Source organism: Ambystoma mexicanum, chromosome 13 (genome assembly GCF_040938575.1).
Source record: "Ambystoma mexicanum isolate Mex_15411 chromosome 13, UKY_AmexF1_1, whole genome shotgun sequence".
In the NCBI taxonomy this organism is placed as follows: Eukaryota; Metazoa; Chordata; class Amphibia; order Caudata; family Ambystomatidae; genus Ambystoma; species Ambystoma mexicanum.
In genome coordinates, this window is record NC_090938.1 from 740,628,511 (window position 1) to 740,649,758 (window position 21,248).

The 21,248-nt window shown below is 51.5% G+C and overlaps 1 protein-coding gene across 3 annotated transcripts in view; it reads right to left on the minus strand.

Moving 5' to 3' along the window:
* The window catches only part of LOC138521874 (E3 ubiquitin-protein ligase TRIM39-like), a 225,539-nt gene that overhangs the window by 62,336 nt on the left and 141,955 nt on the right, over positions 1-21,248 (minus strand). For 2 of the 3 annotated variants that reach the window (XM_069635029.1, XM_069635028.1), the window contains one exon: positions 8,424-8,975. The exons of the other annotated variant lie outside the window; for it this stretch is intronic. In XM_069635029.1, coding sequence (XP_069491130.1) covers positions 8,446-8,975 — 530 coding nt within the window. In that variant the 3' untranslated portion in view covers positions 8,424-8,445. The remainder of the gene's footprint in view (positions 1-8,423; positions 8,976-21,248) is intronic. 3 annotated transcript variants of the gene reach the window in all.

Here is a 21,248-nt window from a genome sequence, read left to right on the forward strand (position 1 = left end):
GGGTTACAGAGTGACCTCCCTTGAAGGAATGAGGAATCTTTTTTTTGTTAGAATCCGATGCCTGCTCTCCTGAGCTGAGACAGCATTTGGCTGACTCATGAGATTGATGCCAAAAGGTTAGCAGAGGCTGCTGACTTGTGGGTAGCCAACAGGGCCACTCACAAGGACTCTGGGGCAGGGGAAAGAGAATTCTAATTCAAACCATCCAGAAGAGGGCCACAAACATAGTAAGGGTAAATTCCATGGGAAACCTGGTAAGTCTAGTGAACCCTCTGGTGCCAAACCAGAGAGGTCAACATAAACCCCCATTCTAGAGAGAGAACATAAGGGAAATGCTTTGTATGTGGGTCTGTAGATCATGCGAAAGGGGATCCCAGATAAAAGGGTAAACCTTCAGGGGTCCACACTGCCTCCTTAGCCTTCATCCCTGATGGAGAAGCTCAAATGGCAAGTGCACACTTTCAATTACTGGCTGAAGACCCCATTGGAGTTCAAGCGAGTGTTTCTTTAGTGTCCCTGGGTCAACAGAATGTGGATGTGTTCAATTCCATACCAGATAACACAAAAGAATATTATAAGGACGGTGTTCTTGTAAATGGTCAGGCGACCCCTGACCCCAGAGACACTGGGGCAGGCATTACAGCATTACAGCGGTTGATGAAAGTTTTTTCAAACCTAAGTATGTGGCCAAGGCCCCCAAATGTCCCACTAAACTCGCAGGAGGCCCTATCCAAATGGTTCCTGTTCTGCCAGCTCTCATCCAGTGCAATAATATGACTGTTAGAATACCTGTCAGTGTACAGAATGAAGTGCCAGGGAGAGTCCGGTTGGGAAATTATTTGAAAACTTTGAGTTGTAGGTAGCACCCCCAGGCCTCCCAGCAAAAGGAAGCAGGGGCAAACAAGATTGGCCAGAGAGGCAACCTTGAGAGACGCTCAGTGGGTGGTTGAGGATATTTCCTAATACCTCCAGTACACAGGAAAGCCACCCTTCTATTACAAGGAAAAAGAAAGACAAAAAGAGAAATCTAAAGTCTCTGGGAGAAAGAAAGGTGTTAAACCTAAACCTGTTCACAGGACACCTCAGTGACCCCTTCCCCCCATCTGAGTGGGAGGACCAACCAAACAGAGATAGCTACTGGTGACACTGTGCTGGAAGAAAACCTTCCCTGCGTTGGAGATCTGGATCCTAGAGACAATCCTGAACTGCAGATTTTACTTGCAGAAGGTGGACCCCCTAGGGCAGACTTCAGCAGAGGTCAAAGAGAGTGTCCCTCTCTAGAAGGTCTGCACCAGCAGACAGCTTCCCCGCTGGAAGGGCAAGAGCCAGGGAATCATAGGCTTTACTGGGAGGATGGCCTCCTCTACAGTGAACCTACTTCTGAGTCTACCCCAGGGGACTACAGGAGACTGGTAGTGCCCCAGGAGGTGAGACAGATGTTCTTACAGTTACCACATGAGATTCCTCTGACTGGCCACTTGAGTTTCAAGAGGACCAAAGAGAAGTTATCTCTGTACTTCTACTGGTCCAAGATGGGGGCTGATGTAGAGAAATTCTGTAAGAGCTGCCACACCTGTCAGACTTCTGGCAAGAGTGGAGCCAAGAATGTGGCACCTTTAGTGCCCCCTCCCTGTAGTGGGAGTCCCTTTTGAGATGGTGGGGATTGACATTGTTGGTCCCCTAAACCCTGCAACTTCTTCAGGTAACCGATTTATATTGGTTGTGGTAGACCATGCTACAAGGTATCCTGAAGCGATACCTATGAGAACTGTTACTGCTCAGGCAGTGGCTAAGGCCCTCCTTGGTATCTTTACCAGGGTAGGTTTTCCTAAGGAGGTCATCTCTGACAGGGGGTCGAATGTTATGTCCCACTACATGCAGACCATGTGGAAAAACTGTGGAGTGACATACAAGTTCCCAACAGCCTACCATCCCCTGACAAATGGGTTGGTGGAGATGTTTAACAGAACTATGAAGAGCAGGATAGGTGCTTTAGAGGAACCCTTTAGAAGAAAGCAGGACCTTCTACTGCCATGCCTTCTCTTTCCTTATAGGGAAGTCCCTCAAGCAGGGGTTGGGTTCAGCCCTTTGAAGTTTTCTATGGTCATCCAGTCAAATACCCTTTGGCCCTGATCAAGGAAGGATTGGAAAGTGCTCCTTCCCTACAGCCAGTGAGAGTCACTGACTATGTGTTAGGCCCCAGGAGGAGGATGGCACTCATGATGACAGAAACTTCAGATAACCTGAAAGCAGGTCAGGCTCGGCTCTGGTCAAACATTGGCATGACCAGAAGGCCAACATGGTGGAGTTTACTCCAGACCAGCTTGTTTTGGTTATGGTACCTACAAGGCAGAGGGCCTTACAGGACAAACGGATTGGACCCTTCAAGATTGTGGGTAAACTTGGAGGTCAATTATTTTGTGGACTTGGGCAATCCCAAGGAGGCCCCTAGGGTCCATCACACTAACCGTCTGAAGGCTTATGTTTCCAGGCAAGAACTAGGAGCTTTGCTTCTAGCCTCTGATCAAGAGGAGGAGGAGAGTGAGCCTCTCCCTAATCTCCTCGGGGCACAACCCTCAGGGTTCTCTTCAGATTTGACTCTGCAACAACAGGAGGAGGGCAAGGGTCTGTGAAATCAGTTTCTCTCCCAGTTATCACTGACACCAGGCTTGACCCCTTGGGGCCAGCATGATATTCTCACTGGTGACAGTCTCCCTGTCAGAAGCAGGGGTTACAGAATGTCTATCATGTAAGATCCCACATAAAGGAAGATGTCAAGAAGATGCTTGATCTCTGGGTTATTGGGCCATCTACAGGTCCATGGGCTAGTCCAGTTGTACTAGTGCCAAAAGCAGTTGCGATTCTGTGTGGACTATAGAGCTCTTAATGCAGTCACCGCGACTGATGAGCTCGTGGATAAACTTGGTTCAGCCAAGTTCCTCAGTATATTTGACCTGACCTCAGGCTATTGGCAAATAGCTCTCACAGACCATGCCAATGGGAAAACTGCAGTTCCACCCCACGAGGCCTCTACCAGGTTAAGGTTATGCCTTTTGGACTAACAAATGCACCTGCTACATTTCAGAGGATGGTGAATCAAGTTCTGAATGGGTTAGAGGACTTCTGCATGGCATACTTGGATGACATTGCAGTGTTCAGCCCCACTTGAGAAAAGCATCTTCACCACCTAGGATATGTTTTGCAGGCTCTGGAACAGGCCCATCTAACCATAAAGGCTAGTAAATGTCAAACTGGTCAGAGTAAAGTGTTCTACCTTGGACAAGAGGTAGGAGGTTAAATAAGGCCATTGCCTAGCAAAGTACAAGCTGTACAAGACTGGGCCACCCCTACTACTCAGACCCAAGTGAGAGCCTTTCCATGTCTCACTGGGTACTAAAGGAACTTTATAGAGAACTATGGGACCATAGCTTCTCGCTTGAATGTGTATCTCCTCACCCAAATTCTCCAAGAAGGTCAGGTGGAATGTGGAGTGCACTAAGGCTTGTGAAGGACTGAAGAAAGCCCTTTCTCAAGCTCCTGTCTTGAGAGCTCCTGACTACAACCAATCCTTCATTGCACAGACAGATGCTTCTAACACAGGGATAGGTGCAGTTATGAGTCAACTGGATGAGAAAGGCAGGGAAGACCCTATCTGCTTCATCAGTAGGAAACTGTTGGACCGTGAGACAAGGTGGGCAACTATTGACCGTGAGTGTTTTGCCATTGTGTGGTCTCTGAAGAAGTTTAGGCCATACTTGTATGGTTCTACTTTTGATATTCAGATAGACCACCAACCCTTGAAATGGTTAATGCAGATGAAGGGGGAGAATCCTAAATTGCTGAGATGGTGAATCAGCCTCCAAGGGTTTGATTTCACCATAGAACACAGGTCCCTGCTGATGGTCTCTCCAAAAAGTAGGACCAACTGGATTAAGAGATTCATCCAGGAGTGGATTAAATCCTCCTGTCCCTTAGTCGCGGGGGGGGGGGGGGAGAGATGGGCAAGTGTTGGGGAGAATTCTCATTTCTGTGCTAATTCCCTTCAAACGTAGAGATCCCCAGCTCTTTTGCTGGAATTTAGAACTTTAAAATTTTAACCCTGGAGTGAGCAAGACCTTTTTCTCACTCCCTCACATGTTTTGATCTGATTTGGATTATGGGTTTCCTTTGTTTTTGGAGTCCGACAAACTCCATAGGCATCTGCTTTTTGTTGGTGACACACAGCACCTTCAGTGCAGTGTCACAGAGAAATCCTTTAGATTTCTCTTAAGGTTTAAATACCTTTTCTTACTACTGTTCCGAAGAATAGTAAAGTGAAATTGACGTTACTTAACTTTTCTCTTTGTAGGTCCAGCACACCCCATCTTATGTGGAGTGCTGGGGGGTTACTTACTAGTAGCTTTTCTTACTTACTCATGTAAAAAAAATGTATGTTACCCTCACTACTTAATGGCTGATGGCAGTGGTTTAATTTTCCTACCATTGTGCTTTTCTACCGCAGGTTGAATCCTCAGCTGCAGTATAGCACCCATGGGTGACCATTTTGTCCAAAGGGCCCCTGTCCTCTTTTTTTGCCATTTTCTGTTTGTGAGGTCTTTCTTGGGTTTTACTCTGCGCTCAAAACCAGATTTTAGTCCTTTGTTCGTTTTGTCTTTGGCGGCTTGAGCACTGAAACCCGCCTCTGGCTCCAGTGTGTCTGGAAGGGCAGGAAGTGAGGGAGGTTCCCGAAACTCCCCTGTCCTTTGTCTTTAGGAATGCCTGAATGCACCCAGTCCTGATCGGCTGGCTGGCTGGCTGTCCTTGTAGGACAGCCACCCTGCTGTTTGTGTGACTCATGTCCTATGTGGTGAAGTACGTAGATTAATGTGTGGTATCATTAAGTGACAGATTGATATGAACACTAATGAGCTATTGACTTACAACAAATTATGTAAGTAGCGGAACCAAGGAAGCTATAACCATCCTTGGAGAAGCTACGTGTCATTTTCATTTCTGTGATTTTACTTCAGTCGATGCCACAAGTAGATGTACGTTAGAACAGGAAATATAAATGCACATCTTTAATTTTCGCGCATTATTCCTGAATCCCCTTCATGTTAGAGTCTGTGTTTGAAGGCAGGGCAGGTAGCAGGCCTTGGTAATTGGATATGCTGTAAATTTTGCATTGGGTACAATTCAAAATTATATTAATTCAAAGATTGATAAAGCGCAATAATAGGACGTATACAAATACCTGCATTTAAGCTATTCTATGGTAACCTATGCAACCATAACTCGTGCCCCCAGATGCACTGCTCACACTAACACCCAGGCCAAAGATGACATCACACATGGCATCATCAATGACATCACTCATTTCTAACAATCTAGACAAAGTCCTGGCATAGGGTTGTGTTTAGGGTATTGCTACCAATATATGAAGGGTGATAGGTCGGCCTCTCATGAATAGTCCATGCATCACAAAATGTACTTATTCAAACAGACACTGTCTGTGGATAATATAGCAATCTAACAATCCATGAATATAGGCAATGGGTCCAGCATGGACTAGTCAAGTAGATCCAGATCTGGTGGATTAGAAGTCCAAGCCTATCAGGACTTTGAGTGACGTTACACATGGAGCCAAGGGCCGAGTATACAGGAATTACTAGACGCGTGGGTGGATAATACAGCAATCTAACAATCCATGAATATAGGCAATGGGTCCAGCATGATATGATATGATGTGGCATTTAGAACGCGCCTGTCCACAAGTGTTTCTAGGCGCGACAAGACAAAGAGGGGGAAAAAAGGGAGGGCAAATTGCCTTGTGTCATTCAGATCGCGCAAGTGCGGGGAAGAGAGATGGGGAGAAGTGCCAGGGGGAGGGGAAGGGGGGGGAGTGCAGTTAACTCAAGTGCAGGCAGCGTGTGGCTCATAAGTGCAGAGAGAAGGGACTGTAGGGTTGCAGATACAGACCCTTAAGTGCCGGGGAGCACGGAGGCAGTGCGAGGGCAACAGGACATGCAGGAGCCTGGGCCAGAGTTCAGAGGGTGACCAGGTGACCAGTGCGCGGAGCAGTCAGGTGCATCGGCAGGGGAGAGGAAGAGAGAAAGCAGAAGCGAAAAGGAAGGTCTTCAGTTGCTTCCGGAACCAGAGGTGGTTCTGCTCAAGTTTGAGAGAGGCAGGGAGGCTGTTCCAGAGGGAGGCCCCAGCCGAAGAGATAGATCTGCCCCCAACTCTCTGCATGGACTAGATGAGTAGAGTAGATCCAGATCTGGTGGATTAGAAGTCCAAGCCTATCAGGACCTTGAGTGACGTTGCACTTGGAGCCAAGGGCTGAGTATACAGGGATTACTAGACACGTGGTTGGATGCGCACAGACAGGTAACATCTAGCAAGTGGGAAAGCAAGCGAATGAATCTAAGATTAGTGTCAGTCATCACACAAATAAAAGATACAAACTGTACTATCTGTCTGGGTCCTGTTATTGGTCCATGTATGTGCATCATGTGCTCAGGCCAAACCCCAAGGAAATTTACTTTGGAACATGCTGCAAGGTGAAGGCTTACATATATAGCACTTTCAAAGTATGACTGTCATGCTTGAATGCGGTATATCCAGGTAATGCTTTAACTGCTTACTATGTGATGTCATCAGTGATGCCATCTTTGATGTTCTGGGTGTTATTCTGAGCAGTGCATGGTGGGGGCGCGAGTTATGGTTGCATAGCTTAGGATAACTGGTGAATTTCTTTGACTTTCCGATTTTTGCGCTGTAACCATAACGTCCCTTTAACGTTGTTTTTCTGAATTTCAAAGATTTTTATGGGAGCAACTAAACCATAACATCCCTTTAACGTTTCTTTCACTGCATATATCACGCAGACTGTTAATGTGATGAACTGGAGAAGATATAAGGAGTAAGTGAAGAAAGTAAGAGAAGGCGGTAAAAGGAGCAGAGAGAAAAATTATCCAAGTTTTGTGCAAATGTTTAGAGATGGTCAGAGGTAGTGGAAGTGCAGGTAGTTAGTAAAACCATCTCAGGAAATAAAATAATGATTTGATAGTTGCCAAGAGTCAATAGTGAGACAGAAGTACAATGCAAACATAGAAAGGAACATATCATTGCAAACATGGATGTGTATGTAGTTAGCGCAGTTGTCTAACAGGATTAAATAAAACAAATATAGAGCTGAAGACCATGTGGTTTGAAAAGATGTCACCAAGAGAGAGAACAGCAAAAAGAAAACTAGAAAACAGTTTTGAAATAAATACTAAGATGTGCTAAGACCTACCAATAGATGTAAATAAACCCTTCCTAATTGTGCCACTAGGGGTCAGTGTTGTCTGGGGAATGGAAGACTAGCAGTTACCGAGAAATCCCAGATCATGCACATTAAAAAGGGGGAAAAACCAGGTGGGGGTCACAATAGAAGTCTAAATCAATTCATTAACAAAAGACCCCATTGTGCCTCCCAGCCCCCTCTCCTCCTGTGTAGACCACAAGTGAAATCTGCCAAACCACAGGAGCCGCTCGAACGAGGCACCCGCCAAAACCCTTACCCCCCCCCGCACAAAAAAATATATATTACCTTTCAGATACAGGACAGTAACCCCAGCCCCCCCCCAAAACAGAGGACAGTGCCCACCCACCTCCCTCCCTCATTTTTTCCCCACTAAAAAGAGGCGATAGTACCCCGCACTTCTTAAACATCCCTTAACCGCCCCCCCCCCCGCACAAAAAAACTAACTTTCAGATACAGCACAGTAATCCCAGCCCCTCTGGGCCCCCCAAACAGAGGATAGCGCCCAAGCCCCCTCCCTCATCACCGCCCCCACTAAAAAGAGGCAAAAGTACCCGCACTTCTTAAATATCCCAGGACAGCGCCCGAATCAAGTAACCCCCCCCTTTATAAGAACTCCAGTTTCACCTCCCCCACCCCGCAGAAGTAAACTGACAGGTGAGCCCCCCTACAACAGACACTGCAAGGGCGAGCAGTGCCCCCCGCCCCCAATAAAGACGAGCCACTGTTCCCACCCCTTTATACACCGCTAGTGAGGGCCCCAATCTCTCCCCACAGACACGGCCCCACCCCCACAGACACAGCCCCCTCTTACCTGCTGCCCCCCTCGCTCATTTCTTTCCCCACAATCTCCCCACACAGACACAGCGCCCCCCCTTTCCTGCAACCCCTGCAACCCCCCTCACAGACACAGCCCCCCTCACCTGCAGCCCTGCGCCCCCCCAGACACAGCCCCCTCTTACCTGCAGCCCCCATGCCCCACCCCCACAGACACAGCCCCCTTACCTGCAGCCCCCATGCCCCACCCCCACAGACACAGCCCCCATTACCTGCAGCCCCCATGCCCCACCCCCACAGACACAGCCCCCCTTACCTGCAGCCCCCATGCCCCACCCCCACAGACACAGCCCCCTCTTACCTGCTGCCGGGCTCCGCTGCTGTCAGTCCCCTCCTGCCCCCGGGAGGATCCGCAGCCCCCCCTCGGGGCTCCATGTGAGGAAGTAGGGCCGCAGGGTGCGGGGGAAGGAGGCCCCCGGGAAGGTGAAGAGCAGAGCCCGGTCCTGAGCATCGTAGACCGAGAGCCTGCCCGCCTCATAGTCCAGGAAGAAGCCTAGGACCCTGGGGGGAACGCGGGGGGTCAGGGGGGTGCGAGGGGAGGTGAGAGCCTTGCATTTACCATCCCAGTGCTCCACTGTCCAGAATCCTCCCTCAGGTGATAGTGTGAGCCCCCCCTTCCTGGGCACAGACTCATCACACACCCCCAGGGCCCAGCCTTGGCAGCCCCCCACCTCCACCTCCCAGTAATGCCTCCCGGAGCTCAGCCCCTCCCTCCCCAGGACACAGCGGTATAGAGTGAATCTCTGGGGGGTGTCGGGCAGGTCCTGGGCTCGGGCTTCGCATCTCACGCTTCTCCCGTCCGCGGACACGATGAGCCGGGGATGAGCGGTGCCAGGATCCAGAATCACCTCACCTGCAAGAGAGAAGCCCGGCTCAGAAACCAGCCAATCACAGGGCGCCAACAGCCTGTCAATCACACCAACAGAGGGAGTTCAGCCAATCACAGCCTCCTGTCGCCAGACACCTGCAGACCCCGCCCACAGCCCAAGGGGAATGCGGCTGTTCCTTGATTCTTTAATGAAACCCGAAGTGAACCCCAAATTCCAGAGATAACGGGGAGAGCTCCCCCCTCCCCCTGCCCACAATTCCCCGTTCGGGTCTGCAAGGAATGGGGGGAGCGAGGGGGTGGGATGGAAACGAAGAAACAGAGAAAAGAACGCAAGAGACAGCCAGAGGAGAGAGCGAGAAAGGAAAGGAGAGGGACACAGAAGAGACAGGCAGAGAGGAGAGAGAGGGAGAGGGACACAGAAGAGACAGGCAGAGAGGAGAGAGAGGGACACAGAAGAGACAGGCAGAGAGGAGAGAGAGGGACACAGAAGAGACAGGCAGAGAGGAGAGAGGCGGGTACAAGAGATCTGCAGAGGGACATAGAAGAGAGACAGGCAGAGAGGAGAGAGAGGGACACAGAAGAGAGGCAGACAGGAGAGGGGCGGGTACAAGAGATCTGCAGAGAAAATGGAGAGACGAGACAGCAGAGACGAGAGAAGAGTGGGAGGGAGGGGGACACAGAAGAGACAGCCAGAGAGGAGAGTGACAGAACGGAGAGACAGACAGTAGAGAGACTCAGAAAGGTAGACTGAAAACCAAGCAGAGAGGAGACTGACTGAATGTCGGATAGAAATAAAGAAAGATTGCAGATTAAAGACAGAAAAGAGAGAGCAATAACGACAAAGAGACACGAGAGGGAACCGCCGAAGATGCAGAGAGAGGAACATGGAGGAAAGGATGAGTGGAAGAGAGAGACACGTGAAGAGGGAGAGAGCAACATGGCCATGATGAGAAGCAGAGCGAGGAAGAGAGGAGAGACAGTGAACGGAGACAGTCAGAGGTAGAACAGAGAGAGACACTTATAATCCCTCTCATATTATTCAGAGTCCCCCCACCTAGCAGGCAGTCTCGTGATAAAACAGAGTGAACTCTTGGAAAATCCCCCAAAATCACCCATCCCACCTTCTCTTCTGACATCTTTACACACCTCACTCCCAGCCAGAGAGTGACCTGCAGCTCTGCCGAGCAAAGGAAGTGAAGGGGTGAAGAGAGAGCACAGAGACAGACAAGAAAGAGACATGTAGTGACGGGAGATCAGAGACAGCGACAGACAAAGACTGGGAGAAAAAGACAGAGCAGGGCAGGCAGAGGTGAAAGAGGGGGAGACCGAGCAGAGATGCGCGAGAGAAACAATAGGAAAGACAGAGAGACAGACTAACACAGACAAACAGGAAAGATGGAGACAGACTAACCCAGAATAAAAACAGGAAAGAGAGACAGACTAACAGAGAGAAACAACAGGAACGAGAGGGACAGATCAACACAGAGAAACAACAAGAAAGAGACACACTAGCACAGAGAAACAACAGGAGAGAGACACACTAACAGAGAAACAGGAAAGAGAGAGAAGAGAGAAAAAATGGAGAGAAGGTTGAGTGGGAGAGGAAGACAGAGGGGGCAGAGAGTGGGGAGAATGAAAGGGAGATAGAGAGAACTAATAGGAAAAAGACAGAGGAAAAGACACGCAGAGAGGAAATAGAGGAGCCGGTGACCAATAGGCAGACAGCAAGGGAGATAGAAATCCCAGCAGAGGGAGAGAGGCAGGGGGGATATACGGAAGGAGACAGAACACTAAAGAGGAGGGAGAGAAATGAAGAAATAAAGGCAGGACTGTCGCCTTGGTCCCCCGCCCACTCCCCTCTGCACTCGTTTAGAGGAAAGACGGGCGTTTCTCTCGTGTTTTTTACGCAAATGCTGGATATTGCTTGAGATTCCCAAAGTGAGGGATTGGATGAAAGTATGAAATAAACCTAGAGGGGCAGAGAGAGAAAGACAGCAAGAGAGAAAGACAGGCAGAGAGAAACACAGCAAGAAAGAACGATTAGCAAGCAGAGAAAGACAGCAAGAAAGAGAGACAGGCAGAGAGAAGCAGAGCAAGAAAGAGAGACAGGCAGAGAGAAACACAGCAAGAAAGAGGCAGGCATAGAGAAACACAGCAAGAAAGAGGCAGGCAGAGAGAAACAGCAAGAAAGAAAGACAGGCAGAGGGAAACACAGCAAGAAAGAGGCAGGCAGAGGGAAACACAGCAAGAAAGAGGCAGGCAGAGAGAAACGCAGCAAGAAAGAGGCAGGCAAAGAGAAACAAAGCAATAGGGCCCAGTAACGATTCTAAGGCAAGGATAGCTGCACCCACAGGGCCCTGAGGGTCCGGAGTTTGTTCTGTGGCCAGGACACTTTAGTTTTGAATCGTGCCCTTATACTGGACTTGTTCCACGCTATTATCCCTCTACGATATTTATTGAGCAGTGTGCTGGTGAAAACGGAGTATGGCACGAGATATCATTTGGACGTATGGGATATGAGTGTGCTGGTGGAAACGGAGTATGGCACGAGATATCATTTGGACGTATGGGATACGAGCAGTGTGCTGGTGGAAACGGAGTATGGCACGAGATAACATTTGGACGTATGGGATACGAGCGTGTGCTGGTGGAAACGGAGTATGGCACGAGATATCATTTGGACGTATGGGATACGAGCGTGTGCCGGTGGAAACGGAGTATGGCACAAGATATCATTTGGACGTATGGGATATGAGTGTGCTGGTGGAAACGGAGTATGGCACGAGATATCATTGGACGTATGTGATATGAGCGTGTGCTGGTGGAAACGGAGTATGGCACGAGATATCATTGGACGTATGTGATATGAGCGTGTGCTGGTGGAAACGGAGTATGGCACAAGATATCATTTGGATTTATGGGATACGAGCGTGTGCTGGTGGAAACGGAGTATGACACTAGATATCATTTGGACGTATGGGATACGAGTGTGTGCCAGTGGAAACGGAGTATGGCACGAGATATCATTTGGACGTATGGGATATGAGTGTGCTGGTGGAAAGGGAGTATGGCACAAGATATCATTTGGACGTATGGGATATGAGTGTGCTGGTGGAAAGGGAGTATGGCACGAGATATCATTGTTTTGTGATAAATGGGAATATCATCCCAGTGAGCGATTCAGTTAAGACGCATGGAGTCTTTTTTGATTCTCATCTTTCTTTCATATTTGAAATCCTCGTGCTCCTATCACGTGCACCTGCTGTGGCAGATTCGCCGCGACTTATCAGAGGCTAATAGGGCCCTGATTGCAGCAGCCATAGTGAACACAAAGCTTGACTATTGCAACAGTCTCTTGGTGGGCACGTCTCAAGCAAATATTAAGAAGCTCCAGGTAACGCAGAATGGAGCGGTGCGTGCTGTTTGCGGCCTTGGCCGCCGTGCACAGTTCTCTGAATCCCGCAGTAGAATGCACCGACTCCCAGATGAGCAGCGCTTTCAGTTCAAGGGCTCTGTCCTAGTGTTTAAATGCCTGGCAGGTGAAGCCCCGCTGTACCTCTCCACTAGAGTGAAAAGAACTCCCATTAGACGGGTTCTCCATTCAAATAATAGGGTAACCTTGGATCAACCGCGTGTCATCCTAAAAAAGATCGGAGGGGCTGGATTTAATGCCTGGGCCCCCCCCCTCCCTTTGGAGCTCGCTCCCGCCAGACATTAGGGGATGTGTATCTACAATAAATTTTAAAAAACGTTTGAAAACCTTTCTCTTTGACAGAAAAGCTGATTAATATGAACTTATGAGCGCAGGTTTCTCCCCAAGGGCTTGTCCCTCAAATGGAGTGGCCTAGCTCACCCTTGTTCTTCTCTTTATGTGTTCATGTTTGTAAGTCCTGTGAGCGCTCTGAGGCCTTTGGGCGAGGGTCGCCATATACATTTTTTTTAGATAGATAGATATGACAACGGGTTACCCGGCAATAAAGAATTAAACTTAAATAAAATCCCAGTTGCCCCCGAAGTTAACTATGAGGCTGGATTTCCAGCCCGTTCTGAGGGGGAAAAATCTCATTGGACTTGGCTGGCAAAATTGGTGGCTCTACACGGGGACCAGGCCCTTAGCACATGTCCCTGACCAAATATCAAGTCTGCTCAGTTGGAACACACGCGGACATCGCATTTATTGGAGGGGGGTGTTACACTTTACCTCCTAACCAGGCCCTTCAGGCGAACAGGTTGCGCAGCACTGCTTGGCTGACCCTGGACTCCTCCCTGGAGTCCCGATCGACGCAGTAAAATCTCGTGAAGGTGTGCGTCGACCTCCACGTAGCAGCCCTGCAGATGTCCAGCAGGGGCACACCAGACAAGAACGCCGTGGTAGCGGCGATCGCTCTGGTCGAATGGGCTCTCGGACGGCCGGGCAGCGGTCGGTTTGCCAACTGGTGACAGTGCATGATGCAGCCGGAGAGCCATCTGGAAATGGAAGCCTTCGAGAGAGCCTTCCCTTGGTTCACAGGTTCAAAGTTCACAAATAGCTGTGATGTCTTCCGAAAACTCTTCGTGCGGTCTACGTAGAACTTCAGCGCTCTAGCCACATCCAGCGAGTGCAAAGTCCTCTCGGCCGGCGACGGGAAGAAAACTGGCAACACCAAGGGCTCGTTGAGGTGGAAGTCCGACGGCACCTTGGGCATAAAGGAGGGGTGCGTCCTCAGCACCACCTTCGTGTCGTGAAAAGTCAAGTATGGAGGCTTGCAAGAAAGGGCCTGGATCTCTCCCACTCATCGTGCGGAGGTGATGGCCACGAGAAAAACTGTCTTCCACGACAGGAACTTCAACGGTGCCGAATGCATAGGCTCGAATGGGGCCCCCATGAGCTTGGTCAGCACCACGTTGAGCTCCCACGCCAGGGCAGGGGCCTTCACCGGCGGGAATGATCGGAATAGTCCCTTCATGAATTCCTTCACCAGGTGATGAGACCACAAAGACGTCCGTCCTGCAGTTCTGGTGTATCGGGAGATGGCGGCCAGATGTATTTTGATGGAGGCGTGAGCTAGTCCAGCCTTGGCCAGCGACAGTAGGTACGGCAGTACTTGAGGGGCCGTAATCCGCAGAGGGTTAATCTTCTGTGCACGGCACCAGACAGAGAACCTCTTCCACTTATGTCCGTAGCACTTGAGAGTTGAGGACGCCCTGGCCTTTGCAAGCACCGCTCTGCAGTAAGCCGGGATATCGTACCCTCCAAACTCTAGTGCTGCAGGAGCCAGGCCTGCAAGTTCAGCGACGCCGGGTCGTGATGAAGAATGGCGCCTCCTCCTCTGGGGAGAATATCCGCGTCCGCCGGCAGCTTGACTGGTGGAGACACTGACAAGTCCAGAAGGTCCGGGAACCAGATCTGCCTCGGCCACGCCGGTGTGACGAGGATCATCTTGCACCGGGACCTCTTGAGCTGATTGATGAGCCAGAGCAGCAACGGCAGCAGAGGGAATGCATACAGGAATCGGCCGTCCCAGGGGAACGAGAAAGCATCGCCCATGCTCCTCGGTTGGGGAAACCTGCTGGCGAACCTCCGGCACTTGGAGTTTGTCCTCGTCACGAACAGATCGATCTGGGGTTTGCCCCATCGCTGGAAGAGTCGATCCGCTTGATCCTGGTGTAGTTCCCACTCGTGGCACGAGCACAGCTCTCTGCTGAGTGAGTCGGCGATGGTGTTTTTTATTCCTGCCAGATGAAAAAGCACCAGAAACATCCCTTGGGCGACGGCCCAATGCCACAGATCCTGGGCCTCCTTGGATAGGGCTGGGGATCTGGTTCCACCCTGCTTCCGTATGTAGAACATCGTGGTGGTGTTGTCCGTGAAGACCCTCACCACCTTGCCCTTGAGGGACGGGAGGAACGACCTGAGCGCCCAGAACACGGCTCTGAGCTCCAGGATGTTGATGTGGAGGGACATCTCCTGCGAGAGCCAAAGGCCTCTTGCGTGTAGAACTCCGGTGTGGGCACCCCATCCTTCCAGGGAGGCGTCCGTCGTCACCGTCTCCTGGTACGCCGGGGTCTGGAAGTCCGTGCCCCACCACTGAATGGCCCGACGGAACACCTTGTTGAGGAGGATTCTGTCTTTGAAGTTGCCCGTCGCTTGGGTCCAACGGGCGTCGAGGAATTCTTGGAGCGGGCGCATCCGTAGTTTGCAAAGGCGCACCAGGTAGATGCATGAGGACATCATCCCTAGGAGGGACTTGATGGACCTCACCCTGGCCACGTCCGTGGCTAGCAGGCGCTGCACCTTGCCCAGGATGGCCTTCGTCCTTTCCTCCGACGGAGCCGCCAGGCGCCTCACTGTATCGAGCTTCGCTCCCAGAAACAGGGCCACCTGCAACGGTACCAGGTGGGACTTGGGGTAGTTGATGGCGAATCCCAGTTCTGTGAGTAGATGGATGGTCCTCGCCGTGTGCTCGACGGCGAGTTCTCTTGTCCTTGCACGGATGAGCCGGTCGTCCAGGTAGGGGTAGACGTGTATCCCTTGCAGGCGCAGCCGCGCCGCCACCGGCGCTAGGCACTTGGTGAACACCCTGGGTGCCGACTTCAATCCGAATGGTAGGGCTCTGAATTGGTAGTGACGGCCCTGGACTACAAATCTGAGGAACTTTCGGTGTCCTTTTAGGATGGGGATGTGGAAGTAAGCATCCTCCAGGTCCAACGACGACAGGAAGACGCCTTCCTCCAGCTGTCCCAGCACGTGCTGGAGGGTGACCATCCTGAACTTCTGTGCCTTGATATATTTGTTTGAACGACGAAGGTCCAGGATGGGGCGCCAGCCGCCCGTCTTCTTTCTGACGAGGAAGTACCTTGAGTACACTCCGGAGCCCCGGAGCCTCTTCGGGATGAGCTCGATGGCACCTTTTCTGAGCATCGCCCTTACCTCCAACAGCAGTTGAGGGACGTGATTTTCCTTCCTGGCCACGGTGGGAATGTGAGGGCACTTCTTTTGGAATTCGAGTGAGTGTCCTTGGGTCAGGGTATCCAGCACCCAACGGTCGGTGGAGATGGTCTCCCACACGCCGACGAACTTCGTCAGCCGGCCTCCCACCGGGGTGCTTCGGTGGGGGCCCGACGCCACGGCCGGTTCAGTCTTGCTTGGCCGAGGCTTTGCCGCCTTGTCCTCCCTGGTGACGGCGGCGAGATCCTCCTTGCTTGCCGCGGCCTCTGTAGGCCTCTTGGGACGAGGAGCGGGCCGCCTGGCGATAGGTAGAGGAGCCACCGCTGGAACCTCTGGAGGCCCCCTGTCTGCCTCCAGAACTCCGAAAGGGCCGTCGCTGCTGAAGGGCTCCCAGGGCTCGGGCCGTTTCCGTGTCCGTCTTGATGGCCTGAAGAGACTCATCCACCGTCTTCCCAAACAGGTTGTTGCCGTCGAACGGCATGTCCATCACCCTGGTCTGGACGTCTTGATGGAAGTCAGTCGCCCTGAGCCATCCTCGTCGTCGCAGGCAAACCCTGTTGCCCAGTTGGCGAAAACCGGTATCGGCAATGTCCGTTGCCACCGTTATGGCGTGGTCCGACGCCACTTCGCCTTCCTGCAGAATCCCTAGGGCCTCCGCCCTCTTGTCGTCTGGTAGGAAGTCCAGTAGGGGGGCTATTTTGAACCAAAGCTCCGGGCCACAATAGCTAAGGCGATGGCCGCCTAGATCGTCGTCGTCGCCGCCGACGAAATGACCAGTCGCCCCATGGCGTCCAATTTCTTTCCCTCGCCGTCCGGCGGGGAAGTGGAGGTTGAAGCTGCTGCCCCCCCGCTTTCTTCTTGCTGGCTGCTGAAACGACCGAATCCTGCGTTGGCTGGGCCCTGAGGCACAGGGGGGCGGTGTCGGGGACCCGGTACTTCTTCTCGTACCGGTCCCTTTTTGCGGGCACCGTGGAAGGAGTCTTCAGGACGGCAAGCCCCTCGTCCCAAATGTCGTCGAGCAACGGTACCACGAGGACCATTTTTCTCTTGGCTTCCCGCCGCTGATAGAGGAAGCCTTCCTTCTTCTGTTCCTCCGGGCAGTGCTGGAACAGCTCAGACGCCCTGGCGATCATGGCGTGGACAAGCCAATTTCGCCGGGGGGAGAAGCCAGTGGGGTCCCCGTCGCTGTATCCGTCGCCGTGTCCGATCCGGGGTCAGGCGAGGGAGAAGAGGGCTCCGCAGGCCTTGCGGGCACGAAGGGCAGGGCGGGGTGGATCCTCCTCCGCTTGTTTGGGGGGCTTCCCGACGGGCCTGGTTCTGGAACCTCCGTCGGGGTCCGTGGTAATCTCATCCTTATCTCCGTGGATAAGGATTGGATCGCCAACAAAATGGCCGCTGAGCTATCCTGAGGCTCGGGCACTGGCTGCGACGGGAGAGCAGGCTGCTCGTCGTCGTCCTCGTCGATCTCCTCGACTATCTCCCGGGGGGCTGCCCCGTGGGTTCGAACCTTCTCGAATATCTCGTTGAGGTTCCTCACGGCTTGCACCAGCTCCTCCTCAGAGGCTGACTCCGAATCCGTGATGGCCACCGTGCCCCCCCCCTCTTTTTCCACCGGGGTCTTCACGGGGGTCTTATCGATGGGCCGGAAAGAGGCTTCCCTCCGTGGTGGCAGGGAGACTCTGGGCCCCGAGGTCGCCTCCACTGGCAGAGCCTCTGCCGGCTTCGCCAGGGATGCCGCGATTCCCTCGATAGAGGCCTTCGCCTGATGGGTAAGGGCCTTCACCACCTTAGGTGCGTCCTGGGCCTTCACCTTGGGGGGAGGGACATCGCCTCGCTCCCCCTCCGTCGAGATCGGCCAGGGCTTCTCCCGAAGCGTACCTGGGTTCTCGGACTTCCTCTTCCCCGAACCAGAGCGTTGGCTCGCGGTTGATGGTGCCGGGGAAGGCGCGCCCTGCCTGGCAACCGAAGAGCCCGACCTTTCGGCGCTCCCGGAGCCTGCGGACTCGCAGTGCTTTGCCTTCTGTTGGGCCCCCCGTCGCCGGGGCGCCCTCACAGGACTTAGAAGACCGCTCAGACCCTTTCTTCTTCTCACCTGCTGCCAACCAGCTGGCGAGGCGGGATCGACGGTCCCTCATGGTCCGTTCCGACAGGTTCTTGCAGAACACACAGTCCTTCTCTACGTGCGCCTTATCCTCGTGGAGGCAGTAGAGGCATCTCGAATGTTCGTCCTCCTTGAAAACTTTCTGTAACCCGCATCCAGGGCAGCTCCTGAACAGCTTGGATCCGGGCGACGAGTTCTTGTCCTGGGCCATGTCCGTGTAGGCCGCAAGTCTTCTGGAATCCTCCAAGAAGCGTAACTCGACGAAAACTTCACCCTTGAGGGGCGTAGAAAATTCCGAAACGGGTCCCCGTTGATCGGAAGTAGAAACGGTGGAGCTTCAGGCTCGATTAACCAAAAAAATGAGAAAATTCTCCTGAAAAAGCGCGAAACACGTAGTAAAAGCTCGAGAGCTAAGCACGAGGACTCCCAACACTTGAACGTGCGGTAAAAATCTGAGGATGGCTGCCAGAGGAGGGGCTTAGGGAGAGGGCAGCCATTGGCTAGGGGCAGTATGACCCAGAGATCAGTTATTGGTTACTACTAAGAAAGACAGATCAGAAACGAAACTGATACTGATTTTTTCTTTACAGAGGATTCCCAGCCCGACGACGGGGAATATTCATGAGCATGTGAATCCATGCCAGACGCCATGCTGGAGAATGAAGAATATGTCATTGATGGTTGGCAATCTTCCCATAAACTGGCGACCAAGGGTCTACGGGGTCGCCCCAAGGGAGGCCTACTGCTCGCAGTTAAGAGCCCCCTTATTGTGGTGGAGATTGTTACTACTTCTCCTAGTTTGTTAGTTGGTAATATTACCTTGACAACTGGTTCATTCTGTGGGGTGTCCAGTGAACTTATTGTTGTGAACGTCTATGATCCCCCCCCCCTATAGGACCCCACGTGAGATGGTGATGTCCAAGTTGGACTTATTCCTCCAGTGTAAACTTGGATGTACCCTCTGTATAATCTGTGGGGACTTTAATTCCAGGATACCGAGGGAATTGTCCCGCCCAGACTGTGTAGCCACCTCTGAGATCATTCTGACAGATGATCTTCTCTCATGTTTCTGTAAGAGGGGCTTGGAGTGGGCAAGAATCTTATACTCATGTGGGTTTAAGATGCTAAATGGATCTGTGCCGTCCGACTGCCCGCCACAATATACTCGCACGGGACAAAAATCGGAGTAGTATACTGGATTACGTCTTTGTTGTGAATTCCTGCTCATTGATACTTGACATGAGTGTGATCTTCAGAATGGAGAGCGATCACTTTCCGCTTCTAGTGAGTCTGAACTGACATGAAGCACCTCAGACTATGTCAGCCGACGGGGAGCTTGGAGTCAATGCCGCCTTGAAACGTGTCTCATGGAACGCACAAAATCTTTCTTCGATCCAGGCCCCTATGCGGTCGGCTCTGCTTGGATACATAGAGGATTGCGAGGTAACTTCCCTCGAATGCTCTAAAACCTGCGCCATTAATGCCGTTATGGATTTTGCTGTCCTGATCCAGTCGGTTATTACTAATTTCCTCATTGAAAGGAACTCTAAGGCTCGTGTGTCTACTGCTGGGTCCCACAAACACTCGTTTGATAAGCAAACCACCATGAGGAGAAAGGAACTCTGTTCTCCTTAGAGAACTAGCTTGTAAGGAAAGACTGCTACAGAACATGCCTCACGGGTCAAAGAGGCCAATATTGTAAATGGTTGAGGCGCCGTAGATATGAACTGGAATGCCTTTGCTGGCGTTCATTGGTGGATTGTGCTATATCTAATGACACTCGCCAGTTTTGGAAGATCGTTGATGGTGATTCCCACGTGAGATGTAATTTAGTCGGTGTTTCGGAAACAGCTTGGATTGATTTCATTGGCAACACCTTGGGGAGAGTTGCCACGGTGGATATAGTTGGGAGTGGTGCGACAGTGAAAACCCTCACAAACTTATCTGAGAATAAGTGGACTTACTCCAAGGGTCCGGCTGATGTTCTTAGACTTATCGGGAGAAGTAAAACCTCCAGAGCACCCGGTCTGGATGGTATTTGTAGTACTCTGATCAAAGCCGATGCTACCCATTGGGCTAATGCCCTTCACTGGTTATTTTGCTGAATCACAGAAGTGCCATTGATTCTGCGATCCTGGCGGGACAGTGCCATTGTGCCTATTTGGAAGAAGGGCAATAGGATTGATCTGAGCAATTACTGGCTGTTGGCCATGCTAGACGCCCCATTAAAAAACTTCACTTGTCTCTTATTGGAGGAATTGTGGAATTGGGCAGACAGCTTGAACCTAATACCGTTCAACCAGACTGGCTTTCAAAAGGGCCCCGAGTACATCCACCAATTGCCTCGCGCTGTTAACGGTGATCGAACAACCCTGGAGTATTCGTTGGAGAACAGTGTATGTGGCATTAATAGACTACAGCGCTGCCTTCGACTCTGTTGATAGGCATAGGCTTTGGAATAAGCTGGCGAGTTGGAATAATTCAGCAGGTCTCCTCTCTATGATAGTCACACTTCACGATGGGACTAGAGTCAGAGTACGCCTGGACAAAGCAGGTAGGACATCACCGTGGATTTCAACCTACCAGGGTTTAAAACAAGGATGCATACTAGCACCCCTGCTCTACAATCTCTACAAGGCCGACATGGGATCGGCGCTGCATAACCCTACCTCTATCCCGCCTAAATTGGGGAACCTTTCCCTACAATGGATGGGTTATGCAGATGATATTGTCCTGCTCGACCTCACTCCTGTAGGGCTGCAGGCTGCTTTGTCTAAACTTAAGGAATATTCTGACCTTTACTCCTTGTCTATTAAAGCTAAAATCATGATTTATTCACCGCAGCATGTGCTAAAGCCCAGCGTTTTGAATGGTACCTTGAAGAAAAAGAACTAGAGGTTGTCGACGAATATAAATATCTTGGAGTTGTGCTCGACAGGAGGAACCAGGGCATTCCATCTTGAGATACTGGAGTGGAAATGCGCCCAGGCCCTAGGGGGATTGTTCAAGATGGCCAGGGGTGGAGGGGGATATTCCCTCGGGATACTGGCACAATTGTATGTGGCCAAGATCCTACCTATACTCCTGTATGGCGCAGAGGTTTGGGCTTTTGGGAACATTGCGTCGCTAAGCAGATTGGAGAGTAAGCTTTTAAAGAAACTCTTTCGCCTTCCTGTGCGTGCTCCTGTAGAGCTGATTTACCTTAAACTGGAACTGGCCCCATGGGATGCGAGATTTCAGCTGTCTTGTGCCAACATCCACTGGAAAC